Source organism: Syngnathus acus, chromosome 19 (assembly GCF_901709675.1).
Source record: "Syngnathus acus chromosome 19, fSynAcu1.2, whole genome shotgun sequence".
Taxonomy (NCBI): domain Eukaryota; kingdom Metazoa; phylum Chordata; class Actinopteri; order Syngnathiformes; family Syngnathidae; genus Syngnathus; species Syngnathus acus.
Window position 1 is genome coordinate 6,995,694 of NC_051103.1, and position 12,084 is coordinate 7,007,777.

The 12,084-nt window shown below is 48.0% G+C and overlaps 1 protein-coding gene across 4 annotated transcripts; it reads left to right on the forward strand.

Annotated features, from left to right (window-relative positions):
• Nucleotides 1-764: 764 nt before the first annotated feature.
• mta3 (metastasis associated 1 family, member 3) lies at nt 765-10,631 on the forward strand. Of its 4 annotated transcripts, none has more exons than XM_037278780.1 (19): nt 765-1,048; nt 2,147-2,214; nt 3,079-3,172; nt 3,946-4,072; nt 4,153-4,216; nt 4,296-4,437; nt 4,510-4,615; nt 4,684-4,783; nt 4,865-5,053; nt 5,225-5,299; nt 5,374-5,432; nt 5,596-5,714; nt 6,127-6,284; nt 6,602-6,821; nt 7,496-7,588; nt 7,653-7,808; nt 7,884-7,915; nt 8,114-8,229; nt 9,562-10,631. In XM_037278780.1, the coding sequence occupies exons 1-19, from the start codon at nt 1,021-1,023 to the stop codon at nt 9,734-9,736; spliced, it is 2,121 nt and encodes a 706-aa protein (XP_037134675.1). In that variant the 5' UTR covers nt 765-1,020; the 3' UTR covers nt 9,737-10,631. The 4 variants fall into 4 exon arrangements, with proteins under 4 accessions (XP_037134675.1, XP_037134677.1, XP_037134679.1 ...); XM_037278782.1 differs by having other exon boundaries at nt 4,320-4,437; XM_037278784.1 differs by having other exon boundaries at nt 8,114-8,240; nt 9,562-9,690.
• The last annotated feature ends 1,453 nt before the right edge of the window (nt 10,632-12,084 follow it).

Sequence of the window (12,084 nt, forward strand, 5' to 3'; positions counted from 1 at the left end):
GGAGAGAGCCAATCGCGTCTTTGAAAGTCTCACACGGACCATAATGGGTGTGAATTGTGTCTTTGCACACTCTTCACAAAACACTTATTCTCAAATCCTATTTGCCCATCAGAATTAATGGCCATTATATGATATTTTGATAATGATAATATTTCAAGTGTTTGTCTACATGTGTTGCTTCTCTGTTTGTGTTTGAACATCCATTGCCAAAATTGTTAGCCCATCTTTGTCGTTTTGTAATGTTTGCATTAAATTGAGCATATTTAGCTACTGCAAACCTGTTGTATTGCATAAACAATGCACAGCTCTCTTTGCTGAGTTGACTTTGACAGTATGGTAATTTATGCAGATTAAATACATTTTTTGGTTTTTTTTTTAAAACGACGAAAATAAAGGGTTGTCCAATGGTTCAATTGGTGTCTTAGATCATTGCACTGTTGCGGATTTCGGCTTAATGTGCTATAAAGCTTTGAGAAACACTCGGAAAAGGAATTTACTACTTAGCCCGAGGTTAACATTTTGGGGTTAGAGGTGAGCAGTCGTTTTGGACTGTTTCGGCTATGGGCGCACACTTTTTAAAAGAGCCAATTTTTTTTTTTTAGGTGGTGAGCAAAAGTTTGACAACTCAGCATCTTTTCAGGTACTTTATACAAAACAAGACCACCCCACCACTTGGGTTACATTTAAAATGATTGTTGTTACTGGTATTACTATGGCGTGCTGTTTGTGCGCGTACGTGTGTAAATGCGCGTGCGTGCTACCTCTGACGTCATCGTTTTTTTCCTTTTTTTCGGGTTGCGACTGTATTGTGAGAGCTACTGTGTGAACACCAGTCGGGGGGGTTCTATTGACAAAACAAAAAAAAACAAAAAACAAAAAAAACAACACACCCGTGAAATAATCTCCCCCCCGATCGGGTGCACACATCCGGAATCTCTTTTTCTAGATATATAGTTCTTATTAATTTATTCTTATGTTTTCTTAGTGGATGTTTTACGCTAACACTCCGGGAGGGCAGAAATGGCGGCCAACATGTACCGGGTCGGAGGTATGTACGTCAATGTGAATCTTTTCTTGTAGCAAAACTGTACAAAGGCGTATATTATTGAATTTGATGTTTTTTTAGCCGAGCAGGGCCACCTCATCGCCGATACCCGGCTCCGCTCTCGTCCGATAGCCGGTTGTGAGCTTTTGCCCACCCCGGAGTAGACGTGATGCGGGCAGGAAGAGAATTCTAAATATTTGGGCTCCAAAATGGGTCAGGCCTCGCGTTGGCCACCGCTAGCCCCCAGCTAGCTTAGCATGCAATGTAAACATTTTTTATGGCACACTCGATATTGCTCATTTGTTTATTTGAAACGTTAAAACGCGGTGGCGCTAACCCCGCAATACTTTCAATGGGTGCTAAATGTGATTTGGGAGCAGAACGTGCGTGTGGGGCTGCCTTTGTATTTGCCTCCGTTGGCATGCAGCCATTTAGTGGCGAGTCGTTATTTAGCTAACGTTAGCGCCGCGGAGGACGTCGCTCATTTTTTCTTTCCGCACACCAATCCCGAGAATGCAACGTGGTACACGGGGGTTGTGGTACAGGGCGTTGTGGTCCACTCCACCGCCTCGCCGTGCAGCCCACCCACACCCACGCCCGGCTTACTGGCCGCTGGTGCAATTAATTCATTGGGCCAAATTGACTTAGCCTCCTCGGCTAGTCGTTAGCATGCCCACTGGAATGCATCATCAAGCGATTGTCTCGCTTCAAGGCGTCAGGCCTTGATGAACACCTTTCCTCACGTCGCCATTTCCGTATTCATTCCAAATTCAACTGCCACTGCTCTCGTTGCACTCCCTCCTAAAACAAATGGACGCACTATTGCAATGCATGTCACTAATAAGTGAAGTATGACGTTTCTGCACAAGTGACAAGTGAAGTCTTGGCTCCATCACCCTTCAGCAAGATACCATTAAGATGGACATCCATAATCAATACTGGTTGCATAGGTACAGCGATAAAAGTTTTGATGTGACTGCACGTGCAGGTCAAGCTTCATTGAGGAAGTGCTAAGCACCTATTTCAAAGCAAAGGAGTAGTTTGTTTGTTTTGGACGTGCAGTCAATTCATCTCAAGGCTCTTTGTGTTCTACCCTTGCAGATTACGTCTTTTTTGAGAACTCCTCCAGTAACCCTTACCTGATCCGCCGGATAGAAGAGCTCAACAAGGTATTTTAAGCGCTCGTTCTTTTCGTTTGTGTTCCAGAGGGGAACGTTCACGGGTCAGAAGGTGTTTTGAGAGATTGGTCTTAATGGATGTTAGAATGAGTGTGATGTCATTTAGAAGATCCAGAGCAGTGATGCTTTCTAACCACCAATTTGGTTTATGATGCTCTGAAATTTTCAGTGCTCCTTTGCTTGACAACAACCGAGGAATGCGATTTCTGTTTGTCCGGATCGTGTGTTCTGCTGACGTCAAACTCGGGTGTATCCCATCTGTCTGTCTGGCAGACATCAAATTGATCCAATTACACACCTGATTCCGATCTGAGGCTATCTGACTCAATCCCCCCGCCGCCATGACGCATTTGCAAACCTGCCGTTTGCAATGTAACATAGCAACCTCATGTTTATTCAGTTGTACTAATAGAGGGCACTTTTATAGTCCCTTCTGTTCTTGCCTACAAATAAAGCTTGGAAGCGAAATTGAATGAAGAGCCCGTGTTCTTTATTTGTCCGAAAGACAACATCATTTGCGAAGTACCTTAGTGTCCCGCTGTCGTTGATGAGACCCCAACAGATGGACGGCAAAAAGTTACGCGGCGTATATCGGTTACGTCGGCACGCAAACTTTCATCCAATTTGCTTCATGAATAGAGGCAGAGTTCTTGAATGCCGTGGGCCTAATTATACAGCCAGACAATCAATCAATCATGACTGCCATCAGCGCTCCCGGTCGGCTTGTCATCGCCGCTTTGACGCGGACACAAAGGCGAGCGGTTCTCCGGGGAAATTAAGACGCTTGTCGTATGATGGCCGCATTGCTAGTTTGACGCTTGTTTTTTTATTTTTCCTCCCGTGTGTCCTCCTCAGACAGCCAGTGGCAACGTGGAGGCCAAGGTGGTGTGCTTCTACAGGAGGAGGGACATCTCGCACAGTCTCATTCAGCTAGCGGACAAACATGCAAGTGAGTCATTCAACGTTCATTTTTCATAGCCTTAAATAAACGACATTTGATGTATTCCAGCAAAACCCGCCAATATTCAAGGCCGCCGTTTTTGCGGCTGCTTTTTAAAAAGCAAAACGTCTCCCACGTGATGACAGCTGCGCACGAACGAGCAAGGTTGCGACTAAACATGACTGCCTCGTATCTCGTTGATGAATGTCAAAGGCAGCAATTACATGACAGCCATCCAGCCCGTGGGCGCTCGCCCCTCCCTTCATGAGTTCACGGCACGTGACCCAAGGGCGCTAACGCAACCTTTTATACACACAGAAAGACGGCGTGACGCTACGCACGCACGCACGCACGCACGCACGAGGGCCCCCCACTTTGTGCTACGTCGCTAATGGACTTTTAAAACCAGCAGATGCTGCCCTGCTGCTGCTCCTCCTCCTCCTCATGAAGCCACCTACTTCACTCCAGGGTTGATTTGACAACAGGGCAAAAAAAAAGCGTCTCTGCTGTCGAATGGTTGCGACGTGCTGCCGACAATACCGTCGTGTAGTTTCGACGCAACATTGAGACTTAAAAAGATGAGAAAGGAAAACGCAGGCAGACAAGAGCTACTCCAGCGAGATGGTCCAACAAGATCATCTGCAACTCGAGTAGATGATTGAGAGTCGCCATGGCGACATCAGACTTTGCTGCGCCCAAACTGAAGCGGCTGTGCTGAAAATGACTCCCGTCTCGTTCCTTGAAATGTCGTCTTCACTCTTGTTGTGTTTGTGTCTTTGCAGAGGAGCTGGAGGAGGAGAAGGAGAACCCCACAGAGACGGAGCTCACAGACAAACAGAAGCACCAGCTTCGCCACAGAGAACTCTTCCTCTCGCGGCAGTACGAGAGCTTACCCGCCACGCACATCCGGTACGAGCCCACGGCCGCCAACGGAGCTCGCTCGAACAGTCACGGCTCACTTCCTGTTTCGAATGCTCTCCCGCCTTTAGGGGGAAGTGCAGCGTGGCGTTATTGAATGAGACCGAAGCGGTTCTTTCCTACCTCGACAAGGAGGTGTGTAGACTTTTGAAACGCCGTTGTCGAACCTTCTTGTCCTTATGCTGACATTATTACACCGCAAACGCAACGAAAGCCGTCTTCTCACCCCTGCCAACAGGATACCTTCTTCTACTCGCTGGTGTACGACCCCACGCAGAAGACCCTGCTGGCCGACAAAGGCGAGATCAGAGTGGGACCGCGCTTCCAGGCCGACGTTCCGGAAATGCTCCCGGAAGGTTGTTTGATTCACGGCAAATCTTTTGGCTCGTCTTGAAAGGAAAATGAGAACATGTCGGTTGTGTGTTCAGCGGGTCAAGCCGACGACAGGGACCAGGCCAAACTGGAGGAGAAACTCTGGGATCCGGAGTGTCCGCTCAGCAACAAACAGATCGAGCAGTTTCTGGTGGTGGCGAGGTAAGATGGGACCTCGCCTTCCGTTTCTGTGGAGATATCAAACGGCTTTGTCGGTGTTGTGTTCGCAGGGCGGTCGGCACCTTCGCCCGGGCGCTGGACTGCAGCAGTTCGGTCCGACAGCCAAGTTTACACATGAGCGCGGCGGCGGCGTCACGCGACATCACACTGGTGAGTCACGCACGACGGAACCCGTCGCTTGGGTTGGCGTGTTCCGTAACAGCGGCTGGCCGTTTGTTGCTTTGCGCGCAGTTCCACGCCATGGACACGCTGCACGCGCACAACTACGACCTGTCCAGCGCGCTGAGCGTGCTGGTGCCGGCCGGCGGCCCCGTGCTCTGCCGGGACGAGATGGAGGAGTGGAGCGCCTCGGAAGCGGCCATGTTCGAGGAGGCGCTGGAGAAGTACGGCAAGGACTTCAACGACATCCGACAAGACTTCGTAAGTGGCTCATTAATTGATTGCTTATAATCTTTTTTTTTCGATATTATTATTACTTATTGTTATTGATTCAATTGTATATTTTCTGGGTCACGATGCCGCCGTTGATGAACATGAGAAATTAATATCATTCGTTTGTCTCGTCTCCCGCACCCTCCCTCACCTCTCAAGCTTCCCTGGAAGTCTCTGACCAGCATCATAGAGTACTACTACATGTGGAAGACCACGGACAGATACGTGCAACAGGTGAGGAACGAGCAAAAAGGCTTTTTTGATGCTCATTCGTCTCCTCAACATCTTGTGCGCGTGCGTGATTGCAGAAGAGGCTGAAGGCGGCCGAGGCCGAGAGCAAGCTGAAGCAAGTTTATATTCCAACATAGTAAGTTCCGCGTAACGACGACAGGATCATTAGTGTTCCCGTCGTCGCCGCTGCCAGACGGAAACATTCATGCATAATTGAACGCTTTTGATTGAATGCACGGCTCGAGTCTAACCGCCCCCCCTCCCCACACGTACTCACATTTCTTCTTTTTTCTTGACAGTAATAAGCCCAACCCCAACCAGATCTCGCTGACCAATGGCAAGATGGCGACCGTGAACGGCGCGGGGCCCGGAGCCTTCCACGCGGCCGGCGGTGGCCGAGCCTGCGAGAGCTGCTACAGTAAGTTTGCGTTAAACGGGATAAATGAAAGTCGGAAACAAAAGTGTGAACTCACCAGGCCATCTCATTGGATAGCAGACTTGTCACTCATTGTGAGCGGCACCAGTGATTGGTGGATGTTGACTCAAGCGGATTATGCTTATGCGCAACAATCGTTACGCACTCGTACAAATTTATCCAAAAGCAGGTCGAGCCAGATCTCGTAATCGATTTGATGAGCGGGATCGTATCGACACATTTGTCCACACCAAGTGCACCAGAAAATGGACAATGAAAATCTACTGCCGTATTGATTGTTATTATTACAATGGAGTTCTACCGGCTTGCGGTTGTTGGCGAGTAGATGAGGTCCTTTGGGGGGGGGGGCGGACGTTGCCGGTGATCAATAAGCCACTTCTGTGCGTTCCCACAGCCATGCAGTCGGCCCAGTGGTACTCGTGGGGGCCCCCCAACATGCAGTGCCGCCTGTGCGTGTCCTGCTGGATGTACTGGAAGAAGTACGGCGGGTTAAAGATGCCCAGCCGGGCCGAGGCGCCCGAAGAGAGGACGTCCCCCAGCCCGGCCGCCAACGTGAGTCCCACCGCTCACTTTGTCAGCGCTCGCTCCCGAGGACATGTTTGCGCATGTTGAAGCTACACTGTGTGATTTATTGTGGCAGGCGTCCGCATGAATTATTCAGCGAGTTGCAAACCTCTCACATGTCGGACGCTCAAAGCGAGGAATAGCGCTAGGAATGCTACATCCTGCTAATTGGGGTGGCGGGATTATTTTGACTTGCAATGGGCTTCTCCATCTTTGCTTAAGTATGGTTCCCTTCAGGTACCTAATGCTAGCTTTCCCTTTTCGCCCCTTTTTGGGTCTTCTTATCTTTGTCGCCTGATCCCCAGGAGCCGCGGTCGCGGAGTCACGCCCCGCGCCAGTCCAACCACATTCCCATGCGCAACAGCGGCAGCCCCAAGTCTTCCATGAAGACCAAGCAGGCCTTCCTGCTGCAGGCCACCCGCCTGACCAAGCTGGCGCGCCACATGTGCCGCGACGTCATCAGGCTGCGCCGCGCCGCGCGCCGCCCCTTTGTCCCCATTAACTGCGGCGCCATAAAGGCAGAGTGTAAGAGCGCCTTCAATTCCTCCTAACGTGGACACGCACACATTCTCACCCCCCCCACCCCCACCCCTTCATCGGCACCCCTCCGCCTGTCTCTCCTTTTTATCGTTCTCATGTTTGGGGTTGTTTTTGTATTCTCCCGTTCCTGTTTTCTACCCCCCTCATTTCCAATAAAGACGGCCTGTCCTCATCACGCTTGAGTTTCACTCATATTCTTTTCGGAGTCACTTGAAGGACTAGATGTTTAGTTTTGATACAAAGCCAAGCTGTCGTTGCCTCTGAAGTAGAACGCCCCCTCCCTCCCTCCCTCCCTTCCTCCCGCTCAGCCCATGACATCATCACTCCATTGCCACCGATCAATCAATGGATCCTCGTCACCCCCTCCATCGCCATCTACCTCCTCGTCGGTGTCGCGGACGTCCAAATAAAGTTCGACAGTGAAAGCATCTCCTCCGAGTCCTTGTGTGCTTTCGTGTGGCACGTGTGCGTTACTCGTCCATCGACTGATTGATTGCTCGCCGCAAAGACACAAACCCCCTCTCCCACCTCGCCGCATGGATCGTTGCGCCATCACCACGCCCTCATGTCTGTGTCGAGTGTAAGTGACATCATCATCCATTTTGTCTTTCCTCTCAACTTTCCAATGATATGTCAATGCTGTAAATGTGTGTGCGTAGATGTCTCAAGGGTGTCTGAAGGTCACGGGACCCGCCTCCCCAAAATCCGAGCGGCGCAGCGCAGCACTCTGACCAGCGTGGTGCAGTTTCTCGGTAAGTCCGAGCCGACCGGAGGTATTGTGACGGCGCCGAACCGCCACTTTGCATGTCGTTGCAGAGTCCCGTCCGGCGTCGCAGGCGCCGCGCTCGCACCGCACGGCCGGCCTGCAAACGCCGCCGCCGCGCCGCCTGCTGTCCTCGCTGCCGCACGGCATGCTGGGAAAGCGCAGCTTCCACCACCACAGCAGGGGAGCCGATCAGGACAGGCGCTCGGGTAGGCGGCTTCCATGAGAGTGAAATGACACAAGCGCGTCATGCGGCTCTCTCACTGCTATTTCTTGTCTTGCAGAGAATCCCGGAACCACGGGCGGCGCCTTACTGGTGAGTGAGCAGGCATCCCGTTGAGTCGTATCAAACTTTATTGCATGACGGAGGTGACCCAATTTGCTTCTAGTTCTGTTACCAAATCCATTTCAAATCATCTCGTTTTCAGAAATGGTTCCACTGAGCTGAGGCTACCAATATAGTTCTGTAATTATCATCATTACGGCAAATCCTAATGGTTTGTGTTTTTGACAGCATAACGGCCGCAGCGGCGGCGGAAGCACCCGCGGAGGCGTGATGATCCGAAAGCGGCGCCCCAATTGGATCGACGCCCCCGACGACAGCTTCTTCCTCGTCACCCGGGAGACCAGGTAAGCTAAAGGTGACCCAACGCCCCTCCCGCCGTCTAAAACCATAGTCGTCGCGTTCGAACGCCACGCCAGATTTTCACTCCAAACGTCATTTGAATGATTGAATTGAAATGACAAACGTTGCTGAAGGTCCTGTGGGGGGAAAAAACAAATTGTCGCATAAAAACAGAGGCAGCGGCAAGGGAAGGAGACATGACAAAGGCAAGCAATTTCAAAGCACCGCAACGACAAATCGATCCGACTCTTTATTCAAACTAAACGTCTCAGATGTGTGTTGAAATGTGCTTCCTCTTAGGTGATCCCAAAATGGTTCTGCAATTCCCCTCTTACCAAAAGGGCTTCCATTTTGGCACCAAATTGCTTTCTTCCCAAATATGCGTCCTCTTAGGTTACCAAATAAAAGTTCCAATTAAGTAAATACGCTTCCAATTAGCTTCACAAATTGTTCCACTTCAATGACCAAACACGGTTCGTCTTGGCGTTACCAAATTTACCAAAGCAACCTGGAAGTTCTGAATGTTCTTGTCGGACACAAATCGCCTCCCCTTCATTGCATATATGTGCGGGAGAAAGATGTTCTTTCATTTAGATGGTGTCTAATTGAGTCATGGTATCAGGCTGCCTCTCGGAGTGCCGCCGCCGGTCAAATTAGCGCCGCTAACTGGTGCAGATGGGCCGGCGAGGAGCCGTACGTCCTCGGGTCCTGAGTGGAAATGTCATTAGCACATTAGCGAGTGCTTCTGGTCTCACACGGACCACTTTGTGTGTGTGTGTGTGTGTGTGTGTGTATCGTGGAGGAAGTAATACATGTAAATGGTTGCGATGGCAGAAAAGGCCGCCTCTCGCTAACGACACCGCCGTCTTGGTTTTCTCCTCCATCTCTTTCTCCCTCTCTCTCATTCTCTCCCAGCGTGGTGAGCAACGCCGCCAGGCACAGCCGAGAGAGATGGGAGTGAGAGTGAAAGAGAGAGAGCACGACGCAAGCTTTAAAATATCGCAATTATACTTCCCATCGACTTAGCGCAAGTGGAACCGTGTTTGGTAACTTTATGGAAGCTATGACTTCAGGCTACTCTTCAATTCAGTGACCACGTTCGTGACAAAGTTGCTCACTTAAGTGGTCACTGATATGGAATTTTTCTTTGTGCTCACTTATGTGGTAAGCGGAATTGGTGACTTGTTTTGCTTCCCCAAGAGGAACCGTATTTGTTCAATATGGCCGAACCAATACATCCCAATATCTGGCAAATTGGAGAATTCATTTGAAATCTATATCTGATAATTCATGCTGGTTAAGTGACGTGTGTGCATGCTGCACCTCCCCTCCCGCAGGAGGGCCAGGCGGCTCCTGTCGCGTTCGCAGCTTCGGCACGCGTGTCGGCAGCCCTGCGAGCAGATCACCCTGCGGAGGGCCTCGCAGGCGCCCCCGCCGCAGGGGGTGGTCCTGGGGCCCCCGCACCCGCACCCCAGCTTGAGGATGCGAGGCCCCATCGTCATCCACGACTGAAGCGCCCGCTGACCCCCTTCTTTCGCTCTCCACCCGTTTAGTCCTCAACAGCCGCGAGCCACCATGCAATACAGACACACGCCTGCAATTTATTAGGTACACCTTGACAATTTGGAGTAGAGGTGCTACATTTGGACTAAAGTACTAATTTGTCTGCCATCTTGTGGCGTCTATGATTCAACCCCCCCAATTAATCAAATGTTAGGGTTCATCATTGTAGGTGAGCGTGTGTGTATATGTATGTGCCTTGTCATGGCAACAACACGGCAGATGAGCCAAATGTAGTTTTTCTTTTTTTTTTTTTAGGAATGGGAATATGAACATTTTGTGTTGATTGTGACTCGTGATCTTGCTTTGTATAAAGTTTTTCATTTAAGAGGAGGACGCAGACTTACTAGCCCAGTAGAATCCATCCAATAAAAAAAAAAATAAATCTAAGTTCAAGTAGAGAAATACACTTTTAAACAACAAATTCAAATCTTTTTCGGGTGGGGTCATTCCCCCCCTAATCACAACATTCGGGAGCTACACATCAATAAACACAAATGCCGCAAGCATGGCGCGCCTTCCTTAGTTCAGATTTGTCCATTCCAGTTTTATTTTCCGGTGAAGTTTCAAAAATGTCATGTTGTCGTCACAGGAGGGCTGATTGATGCTTTTGAGGGCCCTGCCCCTTTTCCCATCCCATCGAGCGTCGCCTCTGAAATGCAGGCCTCAGCCTACTTTATTAAGATTTTGTTTAGGGAAAAAAAAAAATCAGGCATGACTTTCAGGTGACCACGAGGGTCCAGTAATTTCTTCAATGAGAATGTTTGTGTTTTCTCGTACATATGTCACGTGTTGAATTCTGAATATGCTAATGACGGTCATAATAAAACAAGACTCCTTTACCTTCTCTTGGTGTATTTTTGGCCCTTGGACCCTGTTCCTGATATAGTTTTCCTGTCAAGGTGCAAATGAGAAACATGGAAAGAAAGAGAACAGTGGAGGGGGGGGTAAAGAGAAGCCAGAAGTCAGTGCAACCTTTCACCACATGTGATTGCTGAAGCAAATGGTGTGACCTACTGCAATCAGCCTTCTTCCACCACCACTAGAAAAATGACTGCATGCCAGACAATAGGATTTCCTATGTTATGGGAGCTACTTGAACTAAAAGTAAAATATAAAATAAATTATATAGAATAGAATACTGCCGGCCAAAAATGCACACACCCGTAAAGCACTGAACCGAAACCCTGCAATTTGAGGGCTTGTGGAGGTTTTGTATTGGTTTGTCGCCCCCTCGTGGTAAAGGTTTGAAGTACATGCTTAAACCATTAGTGCAAGTGTAATAAATATAATATAATTATAACATAGCTATGATCTAAAATGTAAAATATAATATAAATAATATATATTATATATTAATAATTTAATATATGTTATGTATAATATATTTAATCTAACAATATGATATATGAGCACATGTTTAAACCATAAATATATATAAATATAATATAAATTATATTAAAAATGTAGTATATATTATATCATTTAATACTATAATTTATTATGTATGTACGATAAATAAAAAATACAATTTCATATAATCATAACAAATATAATTATAATCTAAAATGTAAAATAAAATATACTGTAAATATAATATAAATTATGTTAATAATGTAATATATATATAATATATTATCTTAATAATATAATATATATAATATAAGTATATAATATGTATTATATTGTATTTATAATGGTTTAAACGTGTGCTTCAAACCTTAACCACGAGGGGGCGACAGAGCAATTCAAAACCTCCACCAACCCTCAAATTGAAGGGTTAGGGTTCAGTGATTTACGTGGATGTGTATTTGTGCCCCGCAGCATGGTTCTTAAGAAAGTGAGCGCTGAGAAGAACGACGTGTGCAGTACAAGCCCACTTTTTTACGCTCCTCCACCGACTATATTTATATTTTGTCTTTTAATGTCCTTTTGCATGTGTGTCTGTCTGTGATGGATTGTGTGTTTTTGGAAAACCCTTTGACCTCTTGCCTCCTTTTGTCACTTTTTTGCAGCTGTTCTATTTCCTACTTGTACGTGTGTGTTTGTGTATGTGTGTGTGCTATAAGCCCTAGCAAAGCTGGGAATGAACAAGCAGAAGATTGCAGTAATGACGTGACCCCGATCTCGGCAGCAGGCTGAAAATGAGAGTGCAGCTCAGTGGGCCTTGTCAGACCCCCCCCCCCAATCCGGTCATGGGGGTATTTAACAGCAGGGTGTGTTGTCTGTCACATTTTTAGGAGTGCTCCGGATTACATATAACACTTTTAATTTACTCTTCATCTTTTGGAGATGGCCTG